General features: G+C 46.1%; 6 protein-coding genes across 6 annotated transcripts; 3 read left to right on the top strand and 3 right to left on the bottom strand.

The window, feature by feature from the left end:
• Positions 1–1,110: 1,110 nt before the first annotated feature.
• DFL_007919 (uncharacterized protein) lies at positions 1,111–3,754 on the bottom strand (the record flags this gene model as incomplete). The annotated part of the gene is made up of 8 exons (XM_067637574.1): positions 1,111–1,134; positions 1,212–1,404; positions 1,469–2,280; positions 2,334–2,748; positions 2,872–3,064; positions 3,157–3,191; positions 3,277–3,602; positions 3,674–3,754. The coding sequence occupies 8 exons, from the start codon at positions 3,752–3,754 to the stop codon at positions 1,111–1,113; spliced, it is 2,079 nt and encodes a 692-aa protein (XP_067489077.1).
• Positions 3,755–6,153: 2,399 nt separating this feature from the next.
• On the bottom strand, positions 6,154–9,613 carry DFL_007918 (uncharacterized protein; the record flags this gene model as incomplete). The annotated part of the gene is made up of 7 exons (XM_067637573.1): positions 6,154–6,182; positions 6,260–6,288; positions 6,381–7,487; positions 7,549–7,972; positions 8,138–8,389; positions 8,443–8,721; positions 8,929–9,613. The coding sequence occupies 7 exons, from the start codon at positions 9,611–9,613 to the stop codon at positions 6,154–6,156; spliced, it is 2,805 nt and encodes a 934-aa protein (XP_067489076.1).
• A 3,173-nt stretch (positions 9,614–12,786) lies between these two features.
• Positions 12,787–13,275, top strand: DFL_007917 (uncharacterized protein; the record flags this gene model as incomplete). Its single annotated transcript, XM_067637572.1, has 1 exon — positions 12,787–13,275. One exon carries the CDS (start codon positions 12,787–12,789, stop codon positions 13,273–13,275), a length of 489 nt encoding a protein of 162 aa, XP_067489075.1.
• A 1,141-nt stretch (positions 13,276–14,416) lies between these two features.
• Positions 14,417–16,008, top strand: DFL_007916 (uncharacterized protein; the record flags this gene model as incomplete). The annotated part of the gene is made up of 6 exons (XM_067637571.1): positions 14,417–14,467; positions 14,530–14,566; positions 14,643–14,720; positions 14,774–15,416; positions 15,473–15,622; positions 15,684–16,008. The coding sequence occupies 6 exons, from the start codon at positions 14,417–14,419 to the stop codon at positions 16,006–16,008; spliced, it is 1,284 nt and encodes a 427-aa protein (XP_067489074.1).
• A 128-nt stretch (positions 16,009–16,136) lies between these two features.
• Positions 16,137–17,483, bottom strand: DFL_007915 (uncharacterized protein; the record flags this gene model as incomplete). The annotated part of the gene is made up of 1 exon (XM_067637570.1): positions 16,137–17,483. One exon carries the CDS (start codon positions 17,481–17,483, stop codon positions 16,137–16,139), a length of 1,347 nt encoding a protein of 448 aa, XP_067489073.1.
• Positions 17,484–20,363: 2,880 nt separating this feature from the next.
• On the top strand, positions 20,364–21,806 carry DFL_007914 (uncharacterized protein; the record flags this gene model as incomplete). Its single annotated transcript, XM_067637569.1, has 3 exons — positions 20,364–21,149; positions 21,207–21,578; positions 21,642–21,806. The coding sequence occupies 3 exons, from the start codon at positions 20,364–20,366 to the stop codon at positions 21,804–21,806; spliced, it is 1,323 nt and encodes a 440-aa protein (XP_067489072.1).
• Between the last annotated feature and the right edge of the window lie 1,379 nt (positions 21,807–23,185).

The following is a 23,185-nucleotide window of genomic DNA, read 5'->3' as shown; positions in this document are numbered from 1 at the left end:
CTCGTGGTTTTTTGTGTCGAGTATTTTGATGCGCATGTTGTAACAAATGTATCAACATCTCTGAATACACCGGCCCGCTCCCACCGTTCCTCCTTACTATCTTCAGTCTCATACCCAGCGCATAAAACCATATGCGTACTCTGCAATAAATTAATACTCAACTCCTCCTCCTCTATACAAAACCGTCCAAGAAAATACTTCCAAGCCCTCGCACGTTGAGTAACCTTCCTTTTGGCCTGTTTATTCTTCTTTCTTTCATTAACAACCTCCACCGCACCATCTTCCCAATCTTTCTCCTTAACATCCCCACTAAAATACTCTTGAGCAGCAATAATAAACCTCATAACCTTCCATTGCGTTTCTTCCTCCCTTTCTTTCGTTGCGCGCCAGGGTATCAGTGCAGATTACCGAATTTGGTTTGAACGAGAGCGGAATATTAAACGAAGAAGAAAGAGGAAGACGGGACTAAAAATAGTCTCCACGAGGATATATCTAAAAGGATTAAAGTGGATCATCGCCATGTGGGTGCTATTGTTGAGCGTTGTAGTTTAAACGTTTGTTGGAGAGAACGTTGTTAGAAACCTCATCACGACTGCGGTATATGTAGGTAAATTTCAAGGAAATTGAGATAGAATCTCCCTTGGCACGGGTTTAACTGGTACATTTGGTCCTAATCTACTATAAGAAACAGAGGTAGGGCTCATACGACCATACCGAAAAAAAGGAAAAGAAACACAGTCGCAAGTAATACTGCTAACGGTAAACGGGGACGGCATCAGCTGTAGAGGCCAAGCTTAGAAGGGGGTACGTCAAAGAGGTGTAAAGCTATTCAAATGAGGAACTTATAGCCATATATAAAATACATCGTTGGTGAAGAGGAGGAAGCCATGAAAGGGTACGAGTACGTGGAAGATCAAAACTGCATATGCAAACCCAAAATTTTTTTACCATATGAAAATGCAATGGACGTGAGAATGTAGTACAGTATTAGTGCTAGGGAAGGGCTGTGGACGGGTCGAAAACTTATGGGGGGCTACAGCACAGCTATATCGTTTCAATGAGATAAAAGAAAGAAAGAGCAATCATGAAGGAGACCAGAGTCAGTGGCTTTCAAACTCCCAGTCTCAAGGGTGGCTACACGCGGAAATTACGTGATCCAAATGTTAGTAAACCGTCAGATTCACATATGATCGGTTCAACTAAACACTAACCTGCCCATTAGGAGCCGGGGTTTCGCCTTGAGCCTGGAAGTATTTCGTGTAAGGGTTCTCCCCCCTCCGAATTGCAGCTTCGTCGACCTCGACTCCTGGGTGGCCATTCTCCAAGAGCATTCTTCTATTTGTTGTTGCCTCCTTTCCATCTTCAGCCAGCTTCATTTTGTTAACGGATTGAACCGAGAAGGGGCTATCGCACATGTCAGCAGATCTTCTACCCAAATCTGGAATAGGCGAGATATAAAAGAACTTACCCATTGACTTCCTTATCGAGAGTCAAGTACTCCTTCATCGCGTCCTTGCCTCCTCTTTCTTGCAAGTACTTCATATAAAGATGCGTCAAATCCTTAATTGTGGATAGCGGCAACCTAGCACGTCGTCGAATATCCGTGTGGACTTGTCGAATCTTTAAGTGTTGGGCAGACTCATTCTCCGGGGTCGTTGCGAGCTCCATCTCAAGCTGCAACCAATTGATCCAAAAGTATCGGCTGTCCAAGCACCAGTGGTGATTCTTTTGGAACAACTGTCGAGCCTCTTCGACGTTACCCTTGTTCTTCCAAACCATACGAGCCCATTCTGCGGTGATAGCGCCTTTCGTGTATGGATCGGTTGCGGGATTGTCGACGACATCCGAGAACACCTTGATAGCGGCATCCACTCCTTCATTTCGGCGGGTGATATTGGCTAATGAAACAATCGCCTCGACGTATCCCGGCAGCACCATCAAGATAGACTCAACGATGTCCTTGGCCATATCCGGTTTGCCGTGCATCTCTTCGAAGAAAGCGTATTGTAGACGAATCCGTGGTCTGCTCATGGGGACGTAGAGCATGCAGGCGCGCTGATAGATGTTCCGCACTTCTTCTTCTTTGTTTTCCTGGGCACCCATCCATCTCGCGTATCGGAACCAAAATTCATCGTAGAAAGATGCAGTGACAAGGCATCGTTCGTAGAGAAATTGAACACGTGCGTAGTCTCCTTCAACTTCCTCGAAATCCAGATACCGTCGCCAATTGATGAGTTGTGGTTCGTCGAGCTCCGTAACATGGAAGTATGGACGCTTGATCTGTGATGCTGTAAGCACGAATCCGATGGTCGGTTTTAATAGAATATTCATACCTCCTGCTCATATGTCCAGCGCTTTGTGGTCTCTGTCTGAGTTCTCTGGAAAATTTCGAGATGAAAATTGTCGATTCTGGCTCTAACTTCTCGTTCAATTTCAAGCTCTCCACGCTCCATTTTCAACTGTTGATGACCAGCTTGGATAGGTTGTTGTGGCTCATTCTCGACTTCTTGTCGGAACTGTGCGAGCATATCGGCAGGTAGCAACTCGTCAAGAGGCCTAGTCTGGGCCATTGTTCTAAATCTTTCGAAGTATCGAGCGTATTGGTGCATAGGGATATGAACAACTCGATCTAGGATGGCGTATATCCTGTCGTGAGCATCGAGTCTCTCCTCGAACTCGATGTATTTGTCCCAGAACGGGTGAGCGAGAAAGTCGAGGCCGACACAGTTGGCGCCACGCTCGAACAGCCTAGGATTGTTAGCAGGTTCTTTGTCAGTTTTTGCTATCCTATAACGGTTCGCAGAGATTAGGGGAGGGATTGGATGAGCGCGTGAGTAACAAACAGAATGAGACGTTAACTAAGCCTAATACTGGCAACCGGTCCAGGAACTTGCTATCGGTTGTAGTTTATTTGCCATCTCCGAGATGACTCCGTTTCTTATTCCCGTTGGTGAAGTGCAATGAAGCGCACGCAGACTCGGGGATGTAAAGAGAGGTGTGAAGAAGAGATGTGAAAAATAGAGATAACGATGTGGGAGTGAGGTTTCATCGCGTAGAGGTTTCACTGAAGTTATGATAGAAGATTTGTAAAGATCTTGCGCTTCAAGGAGGGGAGGGGGGGGGGGAGGGGGAGTAAAGGAAGGAAGGGGATTATACGGCAGTAAGGTTTCTCCAATAAAGTATTTGTACCACTGGAACATCCCTCGTCCCGCCGTTGAATCTAGGTTATTGCCTTCTATATAGTTCAGTTGGCTTTTTTGGTTTAAGAACACTTACTCTCTAGTTACGTCGATATCATGGCTGGTATCGACTTTGAAGTTGCAATAAGCGGTCCACAGATCAACGGAGTTTGTGATGCTGGCGACTCCACGCTCATATACCATCTCCGAGGCCTCTGTGCCAGCAATACTAAACTCCAAGTCGGCGTATTTCTTCCAGTATCCGAAGAGTAAAGGAAATTTCGCGAGGAAACGGTCAAACGCGCTCCTAGTCATAGCGATCGCCTGAGGCGAGGAATTCCTATTCAGGCCACCACCTCCTTCGAGGCCTTCGCAGACGCGTATTAACTTTTCCCAGTTCTCGAAGTCATCGCTGTCCTCCAGCTAATACCAATTTGAATTCAATTAGCATCCAATCGTAATGGTATGATATAAAGAAAAAGTGTAAAACATACAACAAGTTTATTGGCAGCCTCATATTCGGCATTCTCGTCGACATTCATCACCTGGGGATCGGGATTCTGGTAGTAGCTCATATTGGTGACGTGCAGAGGCCGCTACCCGCTGTTTACTGGCTGTCCAAATAGAGAAGATGTAGGGATCACGAAGAGCCCAAGGAAGGTATCGCGCACGCGAGGTCAATGGAGATAATGTGTGTAATAGATCGAGAGGGCCGGAAAGGTGATGCTGATGAATGATGAGGATGGTGGTAGTGTCGTGAGTTGGTTTGGAGGCTTGATGGATGGACAAGGTGATGTCCAGATGGCTGGGGTGTCCTATTGAAAAAGTTGGCCATGGCCACGCCAAGCCTGCCAATACGCAGCTTGGATGTTTACCGATACGACACAACAACACATCACTTTCCAACAGCCTGCAACACAATCCAGAATTCTGCCTGAGTGAGCCTTGAGACTAAACGTGACCTCGATATACATATGCCCATCCATGTAGATGCACTGGTGATTGGCTGGAAGCAGCAACTAGGTAGGGAAGCAATGATTTATACCGCTCGGTCGAGGGCTCGACTTCATACTAATGTTAGAACAAGGCTTCGGAGGGTTAGCAGAGAGTTGAAGTTCCCGGATCCTTTGGCTCACGCTTAGGCGATTCTGACGTCGACCTTATCGAAGCCTTGTCACAAATCTCCAAAGTATGCGCGAATTTGATGATAATTGTGGATGGATTATATGAATGCGCGAATAGGGATGAATTGGCAAAGCAACTTAACCGGCTCCCCGATATAGGACCAAATCAAATCAAGGTCCTTTTTTCAAGCCGCCCTGAGCCAGGTCTTGAAAATGTACTGCTTACCTACGATAGGACAGATGTAGCCGCTTCCGAGTCAGACGTGCAGCTTTACGTTGCGTCTGTGATCGAAGGCCGAATTCGTTACAGGAAGCTTAGGCTGGGAAAGCCTGATATGAAATGGTGGATTCTAAATAGACTTGTCGAAGGATGTAAAGGAATGTTAGTGCGAATACATTTAATTTGATCAAAGTTTATTCTCATGTGTCGCTAAGATTTAATATCCACTATTAGGTTTCGGTGGGCGGTATGCCCCCAAATTGATTATTTATGTCAACTTGGTACCGATAACGAGCGGAAGGATGTTCTGAAAAACCTTCCCCGGGACTGAACGGCCTTTATCAGAAAATCTTAAAAAGGATAACGTCGGGCACAGGCGCAAGCGAAAACAATAAGGAGTACCTCCTACGGACACTGCGATGGCTGATGTTTTCCGCGGCTCCCTTGACTCTGTCGTAGGCGACGGCTGCTACTGCGAACATTATATCCGCAGAAAACTTCCATGGTGAAGATTCAATTCTCGACGAGGACAAAATTCTAGAGTTAGGGAGCAGTTTTGTCAAAATGGACCACGAAACAGGATGCTTAGAATTTTCTCACTTCACCGTTAAAGACCTCCTACAATTAGAGGTGCTGAAACTCGAGCACCTTTGCGAGGTTTCAAGCGAGAGCTATATCTCATCAAAAATTCGCCCGCCCGCCCCACCAGCCTGTCTAATTTATGAATCATACGCTGGTTGGCAGGCTACTTCGTAGGCTGCCGGTGCTTAGTTCACAGGCTGGGTAGACATTAAGAATGCCATTCCTCAGGAGCCATGGCCACGCCTACAACTTGTGGCTTGTGCAGTAAGGACAAGCGAGTTAGGCACGCTATTTTCATCATGGTATCAGGACGGAAGAATCGTCTTGCCTAACCAGAGAACCATCCTCCCTCGTACCATGAGCAAGCTGTGGTGCAAGCACCCACTAATAATATCCAACTATTTTAGTTGCCGAGAAAGGCCCAGAATCAAAAGCAGGTTGTCCTCAAATTTTAAACTATCGCCAGATAGGCAAGAAGTGCCCCCAAAACAGATAAGAAAAGAATAACTCTGTGGGATGAGATGCGGAAAGGGAATCATGTCTGTCAAGCCAAGACATACGCTGAATGCGTACCCTCCATTCGGCACGGCATATTAATAGTAGTACAGTATCACAATATTGATACAAATTATACATAGTACAAGGACCTTACGCATGATATTTCGGTTTATCTGCCGGTGCTAGCAACACAATTTAAATATAATTTACAAGATTTAATTTCTTGAGGTGTAGGAATTAGAACTCGGAGTGGTGAAATGACATCCAGAATAAGTGATCCACCAAAGGTAGACCACATTGGATGTTAGAACAAAAGAGAAGCTCAACCACATACCTCAAAACTCTCCCAAAGAGTACTACCCCAAACTCTACCCAAGACTCCAAGTAGTCCACATAATAGAGTAACGATATGAACTGTACCCTCCCACTCAAAGCACCTCAAGACAGAACCCAAAAACAGACTGCAAACTGCAAAAGACAAAACAAAAGAAAAAATATTCCCAAGCCCACCCTCATCTTTTGGAGAGGCAACCAAACAAGAACTGAGGAGCTAAAGAAGACTATTTGCGGCCTTGCCAGCTGCAAAAGAACAAAGTCAGCAATTTGCAATCCTCACTTTAATTCGACCCAACGAAAACAGTATGCAAACTACTTACCAGTCCAACTCAGGAAGGAGAGATTCCACCTTGAGCGTTGACGTCAGCGCCTTTGCCCACCAGCAGCTCGACAATGCTCTCGTAGCCACTGTCCGATGCCGCTTGGAGCGCATTTCCGTACTTTCCACCTTGAGCGTTGACGTCAGCGCTTTTGTCCACCAGCAGCTCGACAATGCCATCGTGGCCTCTGTCCGATGCCGCTTGGAGCGCATTGCCGTAGAATCCACCTTGAGCGTTGACGTCAGCGCCTTTGGCCAGCAGCAGCTCGACAATGCCGTCGTGGCCACTGCACGATACCGCCTGGAGCGCATTGCCGTAGCATCCACCTTGAGCGTTGACGTCAGCGCCTTTGGCCAGCAGCAGCTTGACAATGCCATCGTAGCCACTGTACGATGCCGCCTGGAGTGCATTGCCGTAATATCCACCTTGAGCGTTGACGTCAGCGCCCTGACTTAGTAGGTAGTTCACCGTATTTGCTAGGCCTCCAACTGATGCATAGTATAACGCCGAAACCGTCTCCTCTCTCGCCCAGACTCCTGTTCTCCAAGGCTCATCTGGGCGATGAAGATTGTAGCAGTTTCTATATAGGCATCTGTCGGCGCAGAAAAACAACCGTATTAAATTCCGCAATGTTTCGTTCTCGTTTTCGGCTACGGCGGCAAATGTTATCCAATACCTCGCACAATACAGCACGAAAGGAAAAGTCTTTACGACTGTCTTGGTCGGGAGGTTGATATCTAAATGCAACAAATACGCAAGACAGATTTTTGCCATTGATGCTTTAGCTTCGGCTTCCCGAAAGCTTTGCGCTATATCATCTTTAACATGGTCTGATGTTAAATATTCTTTGACTGAAAAATGTGCCAACTGGAGACCTGTAGTTGCGTTATTTGTATCGTTCGAATATCCCGTTGTGGTGACCAAGCTAGAACAGTAACACAAGATTTCGCTATGATCAGGCATTCTGTATTTTGGATCAAAGTATGGGTCGCCTTCCGTATCTACCGCGATTATATCAACGGCCTCCTCGATCTTTAGTGGCCTCTCAGAGTATGTCAAAAATTGAAGCATTTTGATAGCGGTCGTCTTATGCTCCTCAGGGATGCTTCGCAAGATTCTTTCGTAGGTTTCGTCCAAAGTCTTCGGGAGGGATTTGAGAGCTTTGCTGACCTGACGATAGTCGAAGCATTTTTCCAGAACGTCGAGCTGGCATGCAGCCAATCTAAACCTACAAGCCCTTAGCATCTTCTACACTCAATAGGCCAATCAATAAATAACTCAAATCTTACATCCCATTTGCATTTCCCCAAAGTACGGTCTCAATCTCATTCTGAACTTCTGGGCGCAATCGCCACCGCTTAAGGCCGTCACCCTCCCTGACTCTCCAGCGAACGTATGCACGTATATCATCGGTAACGAGGTCGCTCTGGATGGGCACCACGTGCTCGGTGTGGGTAAACTTCAGTATTCCGGATTCTATATCCTTTTCTCGCCGACTTGTCACAAGAAGGTGGACGTTCCCACGCTCCGAGTTTGCTAGGATCTCTTCCATCCACGATAATAACTTTTCCCTCTCTTCCTTGCTACACTCGTCAAGCGCATCTAAAACGAGCCAGATCTCCTTGATCTGCTCTATCGTGCGCAAGAAAGTCTCGCGAAGCAATTGACAAGTTGGTTGCTGACGTCCATCGTTACATGAGGAGTAAAGGCGGTCTAGTTGAGGCAAATTCTCCACCCGTAGGCAGCAGAGCTGATTAATAAGGGCACGGATCATTTTCTCAAATGTTTGCTTGTCTCCATCATTAAAGTGAAAGAAAAAGTAGAGAGGCTGATAAGGTGAGAGGTTCTCAATAATAGCTGAGCTAAGAACAGTCTTACCACATCCAGGAATGCCGTGAAGCCATAAAAAGGAACCTCGTCGTGTTTTCCATTCGTTGAAAGCATCACCTCCTAGAAACCAAGCCCCCGTGGCTTCGTGACGTTGCTGGAGGGCTTTGTGGTAGTTTATTGAAGGATCTGGGGGCGATAGCCAACGGTTTAGCTCTGTTTTCCTTTGCTGGGATCTAAGATCCTCGACATTATCTTTCGCGTCTTGAACATTGGTACATGTTTCGTTTACAGTTCCCTCCACTTCGAATTTGGTTAGCAGAGTAATCCATATAGTCTACCGAAAATTAACTAACCAGCAGAGAGAGTATCAACAATATTCGCCTCAGCCTCTACCTTATTAGGAGCAATTTGGTAGAGAAGGTCTTTAGCGTACGCAGCTGCTGCCATTGCCGCGTATCCTTGCCATTCGTTGTTCTTATGGGAATCTGAGTAGTTGCATATACCGCGAATAACCAAGCAAGGGAAGTGGTTCATTAATCCTGCCGCTTCCATTTCGAAACACAGAACATCCTTTTCAGCCGCAAGTCTATCCCGAAGAGCAGCGTCCTTCATCAACTGGTTGGCGGAGGCAACTAGGCCGTAGTGAATCGTCAGATTATTTTCTTTTTTTCGTTTGGGTCGCTGTACTAGTTTGGACGGCCCATCACCACAAATAGTCGCACAGCTTGCTTCGTCCTCGAGATGGGTAGGCTCGGGTTGTGGTACAGAGCCACCCGGGTGACCGAAAAAAGAGAGCAAGAATAATACAAGAATCCAAAACTCAAGATACCAAGAATTACCTACTTTTTTCCTCTCTTTTTTGTCACCGGGGTGCGAGTTTACCAAATCATTGCCACCTCCGATTGCACCGTTTACTTTATTCGCAGAGTGATGGATGACTTCGGGTCTATATAACCTGTCGGTACTTGGTTCTGGTCGCTTGTATTCCTGTTGTAATCTCCGATTTTCTTGGAGAATTCTGTCGATAGCCCCTTCAAGCCCGTGCCCTTCTTCTATGTACTTGGTCTTGAGTCCAGCTATAGCTGCGCGCAGGGAGACTGGTGGCGGGCTCAAGTATCCTGTTGCCTTGAATTTCTGGCCTTGTATGGCTTTGCCAAAATCATACTGGAACACACCACCATTTCCATCGCGAGGAGCGCTGACAACGATGTCGCCAAGACGGATATCATGTTTTCGGCTTGGTGCACCACCACCAGTGCCAACCATCAAACCGATCCTGATATTAGGAAAACTGCGTAGTAAATCTTTTAAGGCGGCCGTTGCGCTAGATATGCCGTACTCTCCGTCGGGTAAGGTAACAATGACAACATTGTGCTTGTGAATCCTACCTAATGTGTAGTGGTTGTTGTCATTGGTAGGTATGGACTCAAGTTCGTGCCATTCGTCTAGAAAACTCCGGGCGGCAACATACTCCGTCGTTAGAGCGCAGATCCAGCCAACGGTGTAGCTCCCAGGGTCTGGCATACTGGCGAGGGAAAGTCGACCGGTTCAAACGATTTCAGGAATCTATTTCTTTAAAGGATAAAGCATGGCTTTAGAAGCAGAGAAAAGGAGAAAAGAATACTGGTGATATGAATTTAATTTGGGAAATTTATAACACTAATAACATCATCATGTGACCATACTTCTGACAATTACGCATGCATATATGGACATGAAACCATAGTGAGTCGATTGCTGGCCTGCAACCAGATTTCCGTTAATACGCAGGCACAGGGGTCTAAATTGTCCCCTTTGCATCACGCTTGCATTGAGGTGCAATATGGCTGTGTTCGGCCTACTGAATGTTGGGTGGTAACCTGCAGTCCACGCTCGGCATAACCCCTTTGGTGTGTCTTTGGGGAGAATATAAGGCTTCTGTGGCTGCTGGGTAGTCGAGCAGCTTGTTCAGAATTCCAGAAGATTTGTTCAAATATCGATTTCTCCTTGAAAACGAAAAACGATGACACATATCTTCACTACGCAACCTGGTCGCCAGACACTAAATATGTGGAGACCGTCCTCGATCGGAGTCCTGGCCTTGACATCAACATTCAGGATTCAAAGGGTAATACTGCCCTCCATATGGTGTTAGAGAGTAACGATAGTGGTTTGGTCAATTCTTGCTTTCACGTAACGCCACCGTCGACTCCTGCAACATAAGTGGCGCTACACTTCTTATGATAGCCTGCGATTTGGGGGCTCACGATGCGGTGCCAATGTTAATCCAAGCTGGTGCCAACGTATTGGCCTAGGCCGGCTCTCTCCAACTCAGACATTCTATCCTCACTCATGAGAGCCGGGAAGGCTTCTGGCAGCAAAATTTCAATTATGACACCAACCGAGGATGGATGGATGGAATTTGCTTCACTTTGCTGCTACGAATGAGTGTCCAGAAGTAGCTCTTAAGCTGGTAGAGCAGCTATTGAAGGAACCAGAAGTCGATGCTGGCGTTCTCAGCTCTAAAAAGTTCGCAGCATTTGCGATGGCCGCTACAATGATGAACCAACATTCGAAACAGCCGGAATATGGCCAGCAGAAAAATCAACACCCTACAGATAGTCCTTGTTCTCAGTGCTTTCAAGTACTCAAGCTTCTCCTGGAACGGACAACATTATCTCACAGCTTCGATACTGCCTGCAACACTCCTTTTTCATACATGCTCCTAGTAGCTTGCGAGCGATGCTAGCGTGAAAGCCTTCTCTTGTTCAAACACCATCCTCAGATTGGGTTAGAAGCGAAAATTATAGTTGACGGCCAGACCCCACTGCACTCGTTGCTTTCGTGGGGAGTACCACTCTCAAGGGCTGGATTCTTGCTCAACAGTAGTGCAGATGCGACAGCAACGACCTTTGACGGCCGCACTGCACTTCATATAATGCTTGAAAACTGGCCTGATGTCACTAATGGCATCAAGTTAATTAGATTCTCGTGTAATCAGGGCGTAGATGTCAATACACCATGCATATTAGACAGGGCACCACTTATGGTAGCTGTCAGCAAAAAAAAGCTGGGATTCATTCGAACTCTGCTCGACAAAAAGTCCATTGATACTTCTGTAACACACTTCGAAACCGGCGAAGGTATCTGGCACTTGGCCCTACGTTCTACTAATCCGCTGCAAATCATTGAGATACTGAGGCAGAGAAACGTTCAGGCCCCGATCAATCTAGAAAACCGAATGGGAACGACGCCTCTATATACAACTCTGACTCTCAGCTGCGATGAGGATGTCATTGAAGCCTTGATAGCAGCCGGTAGCAACATCCTCAACCCAAATTCCCATAGAGTCAGCTGTTTGGAATATATAATTGGATCTAGGCTAGCCTCTAGTGTTGGTTTTGATACTTAAACACCTACCCTATTTCGACTGTACAATGAACGAGGAAGACATGCTGGACTTTCTACGGCGCCCGGACTTTCAGTATAACTCGCGAATCATAAATGTAATGTTGAAGCATCATGAAGATCTCCGAGGATGACGTCCTCATCTTCAGCGAGTTAAAGGGCTTGGAAAATGAGACGTATAGTCTTGTCGCATCCTTCATTCGCCAGAGAAAGGTTTATACCGGGACAGGTTTCATCGGTGATGCCGCTGGCCGAGCGGCCTTCTCAAGTGCGATGGATCATTCCAGCTTTCAATTTCGCCACTTTTGGAAGAATGGAAACCAATCGAACCCAATGACAACGCTCCTTCTGTACCTATCGGGGAACAAGAGCCCGTTTATGCCTTAGCCAGTGAGTCTGTTAGTAATTCTGGCCAAAGCGCTAAGGTATCTAGCGAAGCTCTATTCCGACGAGTATAAAATGCGATTATGTTAGGTAACTTTCAATCACAGATGGGGAAATTCTTTTCAGAATAAAGTTTCGAACGAATCAAAAATACCACTTATGAGGCTTCATTAGCGGTGGGCCGCGTAGGAGAGCGGACTCTAATCTCAACAGCACTTTCATACCCTAGAACAATTTTGCAGCTTGCAATCCACTATCGTGATCGGTCAGCTATCTGTACTCTTATAAACGGATGCCTGCTACGAACTTGAGATCAACACGGATGGGAAGCGCTATTTACATCCTCGTGCGTGACGAGCCGTTGGAGCTTGAGTTTGTGGCAAATACTTAGAGTCGAGGGAAGACCACAAAGTCGATTTAAGGAGCACTCGCAATGTGCCTGCGCGTGGAACAAATGGAGCTCAGAAAGTCAATGAAACTGCTCTTCATTATTTAGCCCGTTCTGGTGGTTGGCGCTGCGCTAGGATCTTGGTGGAAAAAGCTTCTCCCTTTTTCAAAGTTCCCGATAGGGTAGACACATGTAAGCATAATTTTATGCTTTCAAGGTTCATTCTTTCAATAATCATTCCAATGCTAGTAATATTTATCATCGAACCAAAACCCTTCGACCCGAAGCTCTAGGGTCGATGATATCCAGCTTCTCAAGTTTCAAATCTTGGTGAATGCAAAACCAACAATGCCGTTGCTGCCAAAACAACAGTTTCTATTGCCAACCTATGTAATTCACAAGGTCATGCGTCGATGTATGTTGCCATCTCGTGTGGCAATCTGAAGTTCATCGAAGAGATGCTCAAGCTCCCACAAAAGCTTGGCGTTGGCTGTGGAGGGTCAATAGTGCATTTGACCTCAAGGAGGTGGCACTAGGAATGCGACATGAAGAAATCGCCGAAACCCTCAACGCTCATGACCTAGGCTCAAAAGCCAATTGTCATGATTCCTTCAGGCCCCAGCTTGAAGCATTTAATCAGGCAACGGATAATCGGCGCCTTGATATTCTCTTACAAGCAGGAGTTAACCTCAACTTCTGGGATCTAGCCCAAGGCCACGCTTTACACCACCCCCTCGATCAGCATCGGCAAGAGGTTTTAGAGGTTGTTCCGAATCACATGGGTCCAGAATGGGCTATCTCAATTCTCACAGAACGAGCATCAGATTATGAACATGGGCTCGAAATATTAGGCTATGGCGGTTGGGATTTGGGCTGCGAGAGTCAACAAGAGTATTTCGGTCCTCTATTACCCGGAACCCCGGTAAAATATATCGAAGAAGGGATAGCAGCGACAATCGATCAGGGCCACCTAGAATTTGCGGAGAAGCTCAAGTCGATCGTCGAACAGCGTAATGAAACAGAATGATGAGATATAGATCGTACCACTATCAGAATCTACAGGTCAGCCTATCTACCTTTTCTTACTGGGTTTGCAGCCATAACATGGTTTTGTGGTTAAACATCAAATAAGTTTTGCGTTGGTTTGTTGAAATGATCCATGGTCCGGCATCCTGTGTTAACCTTGTTGCATTCTGCATAGGCGAGCGTGTCTCGAGAGGACCCTTCTTGTGGGTGAGCGAAGCACTGCGCCTGACATGTAAATCGTTTAATTTATAACCTTATTAATGTGCATATGTAGTTCGTGCTAGTTACCTCCTTATTATTACTGTGAAATTTATCATCGTAGTGATAAATTGAGAAAATAAAGATTTGCATGTAGGTTAATTATATGTTCTTACATACATTTGTGAAATCGGTGCAGTGTAGTTGTATGGGGGCAGAAATAACAAAATAGAAAGATACAGAACCAGTAAAAGCCATCAATAAATACTCTGTACAAAGGTGATAATAAGTACCGTAGAGAATTTACTATGTTTTTGGGGGCTCTGTTTTGCCTCGAAGACGTCGTAAAAGCCTTTTTAAAACGGCTTTGTTCGACCGGGTCTAGACCATCTGGGCCGGTACGAGACAAGGGTTTATTCCTGGGAAGCCCAATTTAAGACTGACGTTTAATTTGTCTGATATCCAGCCTCGAAGACGGATTGCCACTACAACCTAAATATCGGAATAGATGATCGATGGACAGATATCTAGATGTAGGGTAGTACGAGACAGACAAAGGATAAGCAGGCTAGTAGCAGGCAAGCTAACATTATAGGTAGGGAGCTTCTAGATAGACCAGTATTTCATGGGCGTTAACGTATTTAATGAATGTATTGGTCTGGTAGGAATCTAGATATACGACAGTCGGGTTTAAGTGCTACACATTCGCAGTACAGCAGCACCGGCGTCTTCCGACGCTTACATTCGGTTCGGTCTCATTGGCCAGAAATACCTCCCGCATCCCCACTGCCGTCCGAGATTCTCAACCGTTTCGAACCCGAATTGCCTTCTTTTGAGCTGAGCCCTCTTTCTTCTAAAAAACCCATTGAACCTTCCTATCCTAATAGTTCGTATTCAAAAGCCATCTATCTATTAATCATCTGGATATCTCTTAATCTTCAACCATGGCAGTTGTTACCGCTAGAGCTGCCTTCGGGGTCCAACATATTGCCAAGGTGAGGCTACCTCGAACTTGGCTTTTTCCCTCGGCCCGCTAAAACCAATGCCTGTCTACCAGGGAATCGGTCGCCTGTCAAATATTGTTCTAAAGCGAGGTCTGTTGGATTTTCACCCCGCCAACACATTTCCACAGTCGAAATTAAGTAACTAATATAAATGTGTATATTTCAGGTGCTGGAAGCTTTGTCTGGACCGATGAGGGTCGTAAATTGCTCGACTTTACGGCGGGGATTGGCGTTACCAATTTAGGTACATGACTATACTTATAAGACTGAATAATATTGTTTCTAAACAAAATACAGGCCACTGCCACCCCAAAGTCACCGCAGCAGCCCAAGCCCAAATCGGAACTCTAGTCCACGGCCAAGTCAACATAGCAATGCACGAGCCAATGCTATCCCTCATCGAGAAACTAAAACCCGTCATGCCGGACCCCTCCCTCGATACCTTTTTCTTCTGGAACTCAGGCGCTGAAGCCGTCGAAGCCGCCATAAAACTCGCTAGAATGGCCACAAAGCGTCAGAATGTGATCGTTATGCAGGGCTCTTACCACGGCCGTACGTTCGGCACCATGGGTTTGACGAAGAGTAAAACGGTGTATAGTTCCGGATTTGCACCGTTCATGCCGGGTGTTTTGACATCGCCGTTTCCGTATTGTACGCAGTGTGCTGTTGCGTGTGGGAATGATACGTTGGGATTTGAGAATTGTTGTAATAATCCATTACACGAGCTCAAAGTCCTCTTAAAACAACAATCCGCAGCTTCGGATACAGCAGCAATCCTCATCGAACCGGTACTAGGCGAGGGCGGATACGTCGTCCCACCACCCGGTTTCCTACCAGCTGTTCGAAAACTTTGCGACGAGCACGGAATACTTTTGATTTTGGATGAGGTTCAAAGCGGGTTTGGACGAACGGGGAAGTACTTTGCAGCAGAACATTGGGGGTTAGGCCGGATATTTTAGTAATGGCGAAGGGAATTGCGAATGGCATGCCGCTCAGCGGTATTGCGGCCAATAAAGCGTTGATGGATAAGCAGAATCCGGGGAGTATGGGGGGTACTTATGGTGGCAATGCAGTTGCTTGTGCGGCTGGTGTGGCTTGTGCGGAGGTTATGCAGGAAGAGAAGGTGCTTGAGAATGTTGCGGCCAGGTACATATTATAATGAGTACCCGGCTATTAGAGGATTTATATTTACTGGTTCGTGATTTAGATCGAAGCAACTACTGGACGCCCTCAACGCTCTAAAGTACTCCCCGAAGACAGGACATCTAATCAAAGACATCCGCGGCCTCGGACTTATGATCGGTCTAGAATTCAATTCCCCAACATTCCCAACCTTGACACCGAAGGACGTCCCAGCAGGGATCTCAAGCAAAGTCCAAGCGAGATGCTTACAAAACGACATGCTGACATTAACCACCAGCATCTACGAAACGATCAGGTTTATTCCTCCGCTAACAATCAGCGAGGAAGAAATGAAACAAGGCTGCGAAATCTTTACCAAAGCCGTTGAAGATGTCGCAAACGAGTCTTAAACAAAGTTGACAATACTTAAATTCATGTCTATACTTTTTACACAAACCCGGGTAAAAAAAGAATACTCTATCCTAAACTTAAAATCCGTCCCTGATATCCAAAAAAATTAATAAATAAGTACCTACTCCTAACACGAAAACCCATCCAACGTCATCCGTGGTATCTTCGAAAAATGCAATTTATAACAAACCTGATTCGCCATCTCCCTGTACTCCCTGATAACCTCCACACTAACACCTCCAATCCTATTCCCATCTTCATCCGGTTCCATCGACCTCATCACGAACACTGTTTGCTCCAACTCGTGCATCCCTCCCTCTACCCACGCCTCCATAGCTCTCTCCCACATCGCCACCAACTCCCGCTGCCCCAAATCCTCCTCAAACTCTAGGTTTGGCCCGGGGACTATAAAGAATCTTAACCGCTTCATGTCCCGTAGTGAAATGTACATCTCCTCCACAGCTTCTAGGGATAAATGACAAAGATCGTGTTCTGTAACCACGACCTTTAAAAACGCAACATTTGGACAACGCCAACTGATTTCTGCGAAGAAAACGGGGTACATGTACTGTAGTGTGACGAATAACTCCCGAACATTTGGAAATGTAACGGCATGTGGTAACGCGAATAATACCGGTTTTTCAGCCGTTCCTCCACCCGGTCCTATGGCCGCGGTGATCTCATTCTGTGTGCCGAATTCGCCGCATAACGCCAGTTTTGTAAGTGTTTCCGTAGAACCCTGGAGCGTCCAGAACGGATTGAAGAAGTAATCCGGACATGGGAACTTTGCCATCGTGAAAAAGTTGAGTTGGGCATCTCTAACTCTTAACCCCCTCGGAAATTGAACCTGTACACCATCCTTCAGCCCTTTCTCCCCCAGTTGTAGAAACCGTTTATTCTCTTCAGATAAACACTCAATCCCCCACTCCAACATTTCCATCCTATCCTGCTGTTCGTATTCTCCTCCCTCATCAATAAACGTAAACTCCAACTCCTCAACCCCATCCAACACGCCCCTCACCTCCCCACCATCCTTAACCCTCTCCATCGCCGAAAACAGCGCCCAAATCAACTGTTTCTGCACCCCCTTCAACTCCTTAACATCCAAATACTTCCCCTCCAGACTCCTAACAATAACCAACAAACTCCCCAGATTCGGAAAAAGTTGCAATCCCTCCGCACATATTCTCAAATACTCCACTGTCCGTTCAACTTCTTGTGAACAACCGTCGAACGATATTCGTTGTGCTGCATCGAGGGAGATGTGTTTGACATGCGGGCGGATATGGTATAAACTTCCACCCGGTGAAAAGGCGGAAGGGGTGGAAGTATCGATATAGACGCCGTGGAAAAGGGAGGGGAGACAGATTGAGCGGAGGAATTTGGAGGTTCGAGAAAAAAGTTTGAGATCGGGGTGAGCGAGGTGGGAAGTTATCATGAGGAGAAGCTCGGGGGGTAGAGCCGATAGATCCATTGTATTAATATTATAATATTTGGGCGTTCCGGATGACCGGTTACTCCTGCGGGTTGCCACTTTTGCGTGTGTTTCCTTAAAGGCTCGTGCTACGATTCGCTGGCCGCCCGATCCGCTATAACCCGGACTATAGATCTAGATCTATATGTGACCCGCGTGACGTCGTTACCGGTATTGCGCCGACCGGCGGTGGGGCTTGTGAGTGGAATTAACTCGTTACTCAGAGTTTTGGGATCTGGGATCTGGGATCTACATGGGAGGAAAAGGAAAAAGGGAGCAGCGGGTTTTGGGCAGTGGGGTTTTTGGGCGACAATCGGCAACCCCCTTTGATCGAGCTGCGATCAGACTGCAGACCAGAATGCCCGCGACCGAAGGCGGCTCGTGGATATCACGTGATTGGGCTCGGAATGACACAAAGTTTGTGGGAGCTCTGTGTTAATATGGAAAGGTTGGCTATGACGATTTAGGACCTCGAAAAGGGCATATCGGGTTTGGGGGCAATATTTCACAAGAACTGCTCTGTAATGATAATTATTTATACGTTACTCGATATATATGCTCTGATTCTTGAGTACCGTAATTAAGCGTCGAGTTGCAGTACATATGTTTCTGCATAATTATCCCAAATAAGTACTACAGCATTGGCTCAAAATTACTGTGTGCCGCTAGTTATCTTTCCATAACGTGCAGAAGAATTTTGTAAATGATAAACTCAGTGACAGTGCCGGCATGGCATCTAGGAATAGTATTTCGTTCAAAGGGGCATAAGCTCGACATAAGAAGGGACTATTATAAGCCCAGTTCAAGTCTACATCATGTTATTCAGTTAATTGCTTTGTCGGGTATTCCAAAGCCAGCTCTATAACGGGAGTCACGGCGGAACTACCTTTGAGGGGGTATGTTAACGACAGAAGCTGGTTGTGGACAGAGCGGTTCCGTGCTATATCAAACTATACACATATATCGACATTACCCTATTACAAGCCCCGTCCGGGCCAACCTCTTAGAATAATCCACCCAGCAAACAGGCTCCCATCCCTCCCCCAAAATCGAAAACAATTCCTCTTTAGTACTGCACCTAACCTTTTTTATACCTAACTCGACGTCTACCCTCCATTCTCTCCTGACTCTAAAAACTACAGCCTCACAATATTCTTCCATAGCGACAGTATCCCACATCCAGAACGCAATCCTTTCCAAGGCCCCCAACTTCTCATCCCCAAGCCATACCCTCACCATCTTTTCAATCTCTTCTACCCCTACGGGAGATATAGGTTCCCAATCCATACTCACCCAATCAAGTCGGCCTGACTCATCCAACGGCCAGGGTAATACCACCCTCTTCAGCATTTTAAAAGCTCTTAACATTAAAGTAATCTCCTCAGGATGTTCCGTAATCCTCAACCCCATATGCACAGTTGAATCATGAACCCTCAGTTCCTGCACATTTGGAAAACGGACAGGAAGTTCATAAAAGAACTCTTCAGTCATGAATGTACTGCTGATGCATAGTGTTGTAACATTTAGATAGATGTATTCCGAAATATCGAGTCTTAGGATTGGATGTTTTATATATCCGTCTTTTCGCCGCGGTTCGTTCGAGTAGAGTTTTGTAAAATCATCTGGGGTGCCTAGAATACTGAAGCTTTGTAATGAATTCTTGCAGTATTGTAGGGCGGTGAAGCTGTGGAGATTATACCCCGGTGGTGTGAAAAAGACAAGTCGAGAGGTTAGTATTGTTTCTTCTAAAGCTTGCGGGAAAGGTATATGGTTTAGTCCCTTTGCCACCATCAATCTATTCGTTGAGTTCAGAAACTCTTGGTTTTCAGCCGAGATATTCAACGGATACCGCTCACTCGTTGCATAGAATTTATCGGTTTCAATATGCAGCTTCTTCAATTGCGAATGATAAAACGGAAAAGTCGATAACGTAGAAAATATGGCGCTGAATATCCGACTATCAAGCTGTAAATGCTTATTATCCAGCGAACTCCTCTCACTAACATCCTTCCTCTGCAGATACGACGAACTACTCGGATAAAACATTTTTATCCCCGTAACATTGGGAAATAAACCCACCGCATTCGTACAAATCCGCCAGTAGTCTATAAGTTCAGCTTCATCTCTGCATTGGAGAGCATAAAGCGAGACCCGCCGGACAGCGACACAAATAGCGGGGTTATTCTCCCAGAGATGGATATTATCGGTAAATAGTCTGATCCGACGAAAAATAATCGGAATGCAAGCTTTTCGGCATGATTTCGAGGTTTTCGAGAAAATTTTGTATTCTTTGGGGGAGAGGAATGATATAATGTGGAACGTAAGTTCGGTGGGGAGGGTCGTTAATGACACCGCCGGGGGACTCGAAGCCATGCTGACCGTTATGCAGGATGTAATTCCGTCGACGGCAATTATGCCCTTCTATGGCCCGTCATCGAGGGCTTCTTGATCTTCGCGACTGTTGGATGTTCATACAACATTACGGCAAATGCACCTTTGCATCCGGGCCGCACGAGGTCAAGATGCAGAATCACGTGACCCAAATACAAAGCCTTCGCGTGACTTTTCTGCCCGAATCTGCGACATCTTTCTGCCATTCTCTTTGTCCCCCTTCGCCCCTCACATGCATCGCCATCGCCACTTATCACAGAAACACCATCGATAGATCCAGATACTTACTTACCTATACAGAGACCGCGACTTCAAAGTATATACGTTACCGTTCCTCACTTAAGTGGCAGCACATATAGCACCCGTTCAATGCAATCTCGAATATATCGTTTCTCACTTCTACAATATTCTTTCTCACACCACAACATCCCCTAACATCAATTTGCTTACAACCTTACACTTCACCATCACCATCAATTACCCGGCACCATGTCATCTTCACAGCCTCGAAAGAAACCGGTCTTGAAACCGATGTTTTTTAAGAAAGCGAAACCTATCAAAGACGACGCCGAGTCCCTATCATCAACACCGGCAGGACCAGCACTGAAGAAAGAATCATCTACCACTATCGACCTAACATCTCCAACTGCATCTCAAGGCACTGCACCCTCTGGATCACAGGATGTAAAAATCGCCGAGAAAAAGAAGGAATTAAACGACCTCGAACGCTGGGGCCGTGCAAGGGATGTTCACGTTGGTATGCGGATGGTCTCGGAAGCAAAACGTCAGAAGGAAGCCGAAGCCCGTCGACAGAAAGCAAAGGCTCCCGCGGTGGAAGAGAAAAAGAGAGTACACCCGATAAGGTCGTCAAAGCGCCGAAAGAGTGACGATAAAACATCCATACTCATCGTCGACGACGACAACGACGACGATAAAGACTCCGATTTCCTTCCACGGAAGACTACAAGAGACCCGACACACACACCCAGAACGTCCGTCGAACCCATCGACCCTGACGAATTCGATAGAGTCCTCGAGGCATTCAACAAGAGAAAGGCAGAGGTTGCAGCAGAAGTAGCAGCTAGATCTCGAGTCTTCTCCCCTCCATTGTCCACACAATTACCAGTCAGTCAGCGAGAGACCTCTACGGACCCTGCGGATGCCTCTAAGGAAATCGTCATTCAGATCCTCATTATCAGTTCAATACCCGGTACAAAACCTATGGTATTCAACCGAAAATTCGGTCAAACCTTCGGAAAAGTGCGAGATACATGGGCACGTATGCAAGGGTTCACAGAAGACCAAGCGGAAAGTCTAATTCTGGTCTGGCAGAACGAAACCCGAGTATTCGATTCGACAGTACCCAAGAGCCTAGGTATTAGATTCGATAAAGATGGAAAGATGTATCTGGGCGCAAAGGGGAAAAGGGATGGTTTTGAGACGCTGGAGAGAGATGAGACGCAAGCGATACAAAGCGGCATCAAACCCGATGACTGTAGGATATTTTTTGACGCAATGTGGGTTGATCAATATGACGATTTAATGAGGCAAAGGGAGGCAGCGAAGGAGAGGGAAAGAGCATTGGAGCTTTCGAGCGACCACGAGGATGAAGAGGTTGTGACCGGCATCGCGTTGAACACGCAGATGATAGAGATCACATTGAAAGGAAAACATTTCGAGGAACTGAAACTAAAAGTCAAGCCCGTAAGTTAAAACCCTTTCCTTGTGGCTCCCATCAACAGCCACTAACACGAAATCGGGTTTTAGAGCATGAAAATCTGTGAAGTAGTAGAGAAGATGCGCGACGAACGAAAACTAGACGAGGATACAGAGATAGAACTCCACTTCGATGGCGAAGAGCTAGAGGAGGACATGACTCTCGAAGAAGCAGACATTGAGGACGAGTTCCAGATCGATGTGGTCCTACGTTGAAACGCAAGTCTAGTCTTCTTTTGCGTTATCTCTACCCCGACAAATCAGGCATCACCTTTTTCACCTCCTTCACTTATCAGTGGAGAAACAAACTACAACTAAATAGCTAGGGCGGCGGGCGGCCCACATCCGTGATGCGACTTCTCGGATACTTTTCGACATTTTTCGGGCGTTGTTCGCGCATGGTCTCGAGCATTATGGCACGTCAGCCATTCGCATTTTTTCCCTCTCTTTCCCCTCAACTTTTCTTTCCCTCTCTTTTTTCTAGATCACGAAGTCACGATGGCATATTTCTGTTCTTTGTATCATAAGCGGTATTTTTTTCTTTTATTGGAGGCGAAGAGCATTCGTATTGGTCATTTGTCTGGTTTTAGATGATTACTTTCGCTAAGTTTTGGGACCAGCTATCGACATTTTCACGGTGTATGGTGGTTGGGTGCTTCGCTTTAGGTATTTGTTTAGAATCCGATATCTACCGAAGTTTGGTGTAACAGAACCGGGAGCTCCATGTGAAGCTCTCCAGTACAAATGCACATGTATATAAGACAACGTACGGCAGTAATTATCTGAAGAGGTTAGATTAAGCTCATAGCCCAGATGGCCTGTCACAGATGAAATCCGCAGGCCTTCTTGCATAATAGAGCTCTAGAAAAGGCACGCCGGACAAATCTTATCAACTCGCCCGACCTCGTGCTCCACCGTCCTACCAAAAAAAAAAAAGCTCCCTAGTTCCAACGAATCCTTTCAGTCACAGATAAAATACCATTTCAGATTCTATATGTCGTTTACGTTTCTCTTACCCCATAGCTATATATGCAAGCACGAGGTTTACGTATTCTATTACCCCATAGAACAAAATCCTGGTCTTGTGGATTTGCCGTCCGTATGCGTCGCTAGGCTTTTGTACGAACCGCGCCCGCTGGTGGTATTCCGATTTGATTATGTCAGGGGTAAGTCTTAATAATAAAAATAAGAGAGAAAAGTCTGGGGAGTTCCTAGAATTCTAATGTGTATACATAGATTGGATTTTTTATGGATGCAGCCTTAAAATGGGACATGGGGTTTCGTTCGTGATGTATCCATAGGTATATATGCGAACTGATCCAATGGGAACGTACTTTCCGACGGCCAGTTTTGATAACTTAGTTGTGTAAAGGTGAGTTCCCCAACATTTCACCAAAAAAACTCTCAAGCTTACCCCAGATTTTTTCTCGCTCATTGCAAGCCAACCGATGACAGCTCCCGTCGAACAAACTAGGTCTATTCCAGATGCAGAATTGCTTAAAGATTGTGGATTTTTTTCTGAATTAGGCAGTTAAGATATATCTCTCATTGCTTTTTGTCGTCTGATTAGGTATTCCTATAGCTTAGTTCGGAGG

Source organism: Arthrobotrys flagrans, assembly GCF_004000055.1.
Source record: "Arthrobotrys flagrans strain CBS H-5679 chromosome Unknown unitig_8, whole genome shotgun sequence".
Classification (NCBI taxonomy): Eukaryota; Fungi; Ascomycota; class Orbiliomycetes; order Orbiliales; family Orbiliaceae; genus Arthrobotrys; species Arthrobotrys flagrans.
Note: the sequence above shows the minus strand (reverse complement) of the source record. Positions and strands in the feature narration are given on the sequence as shown.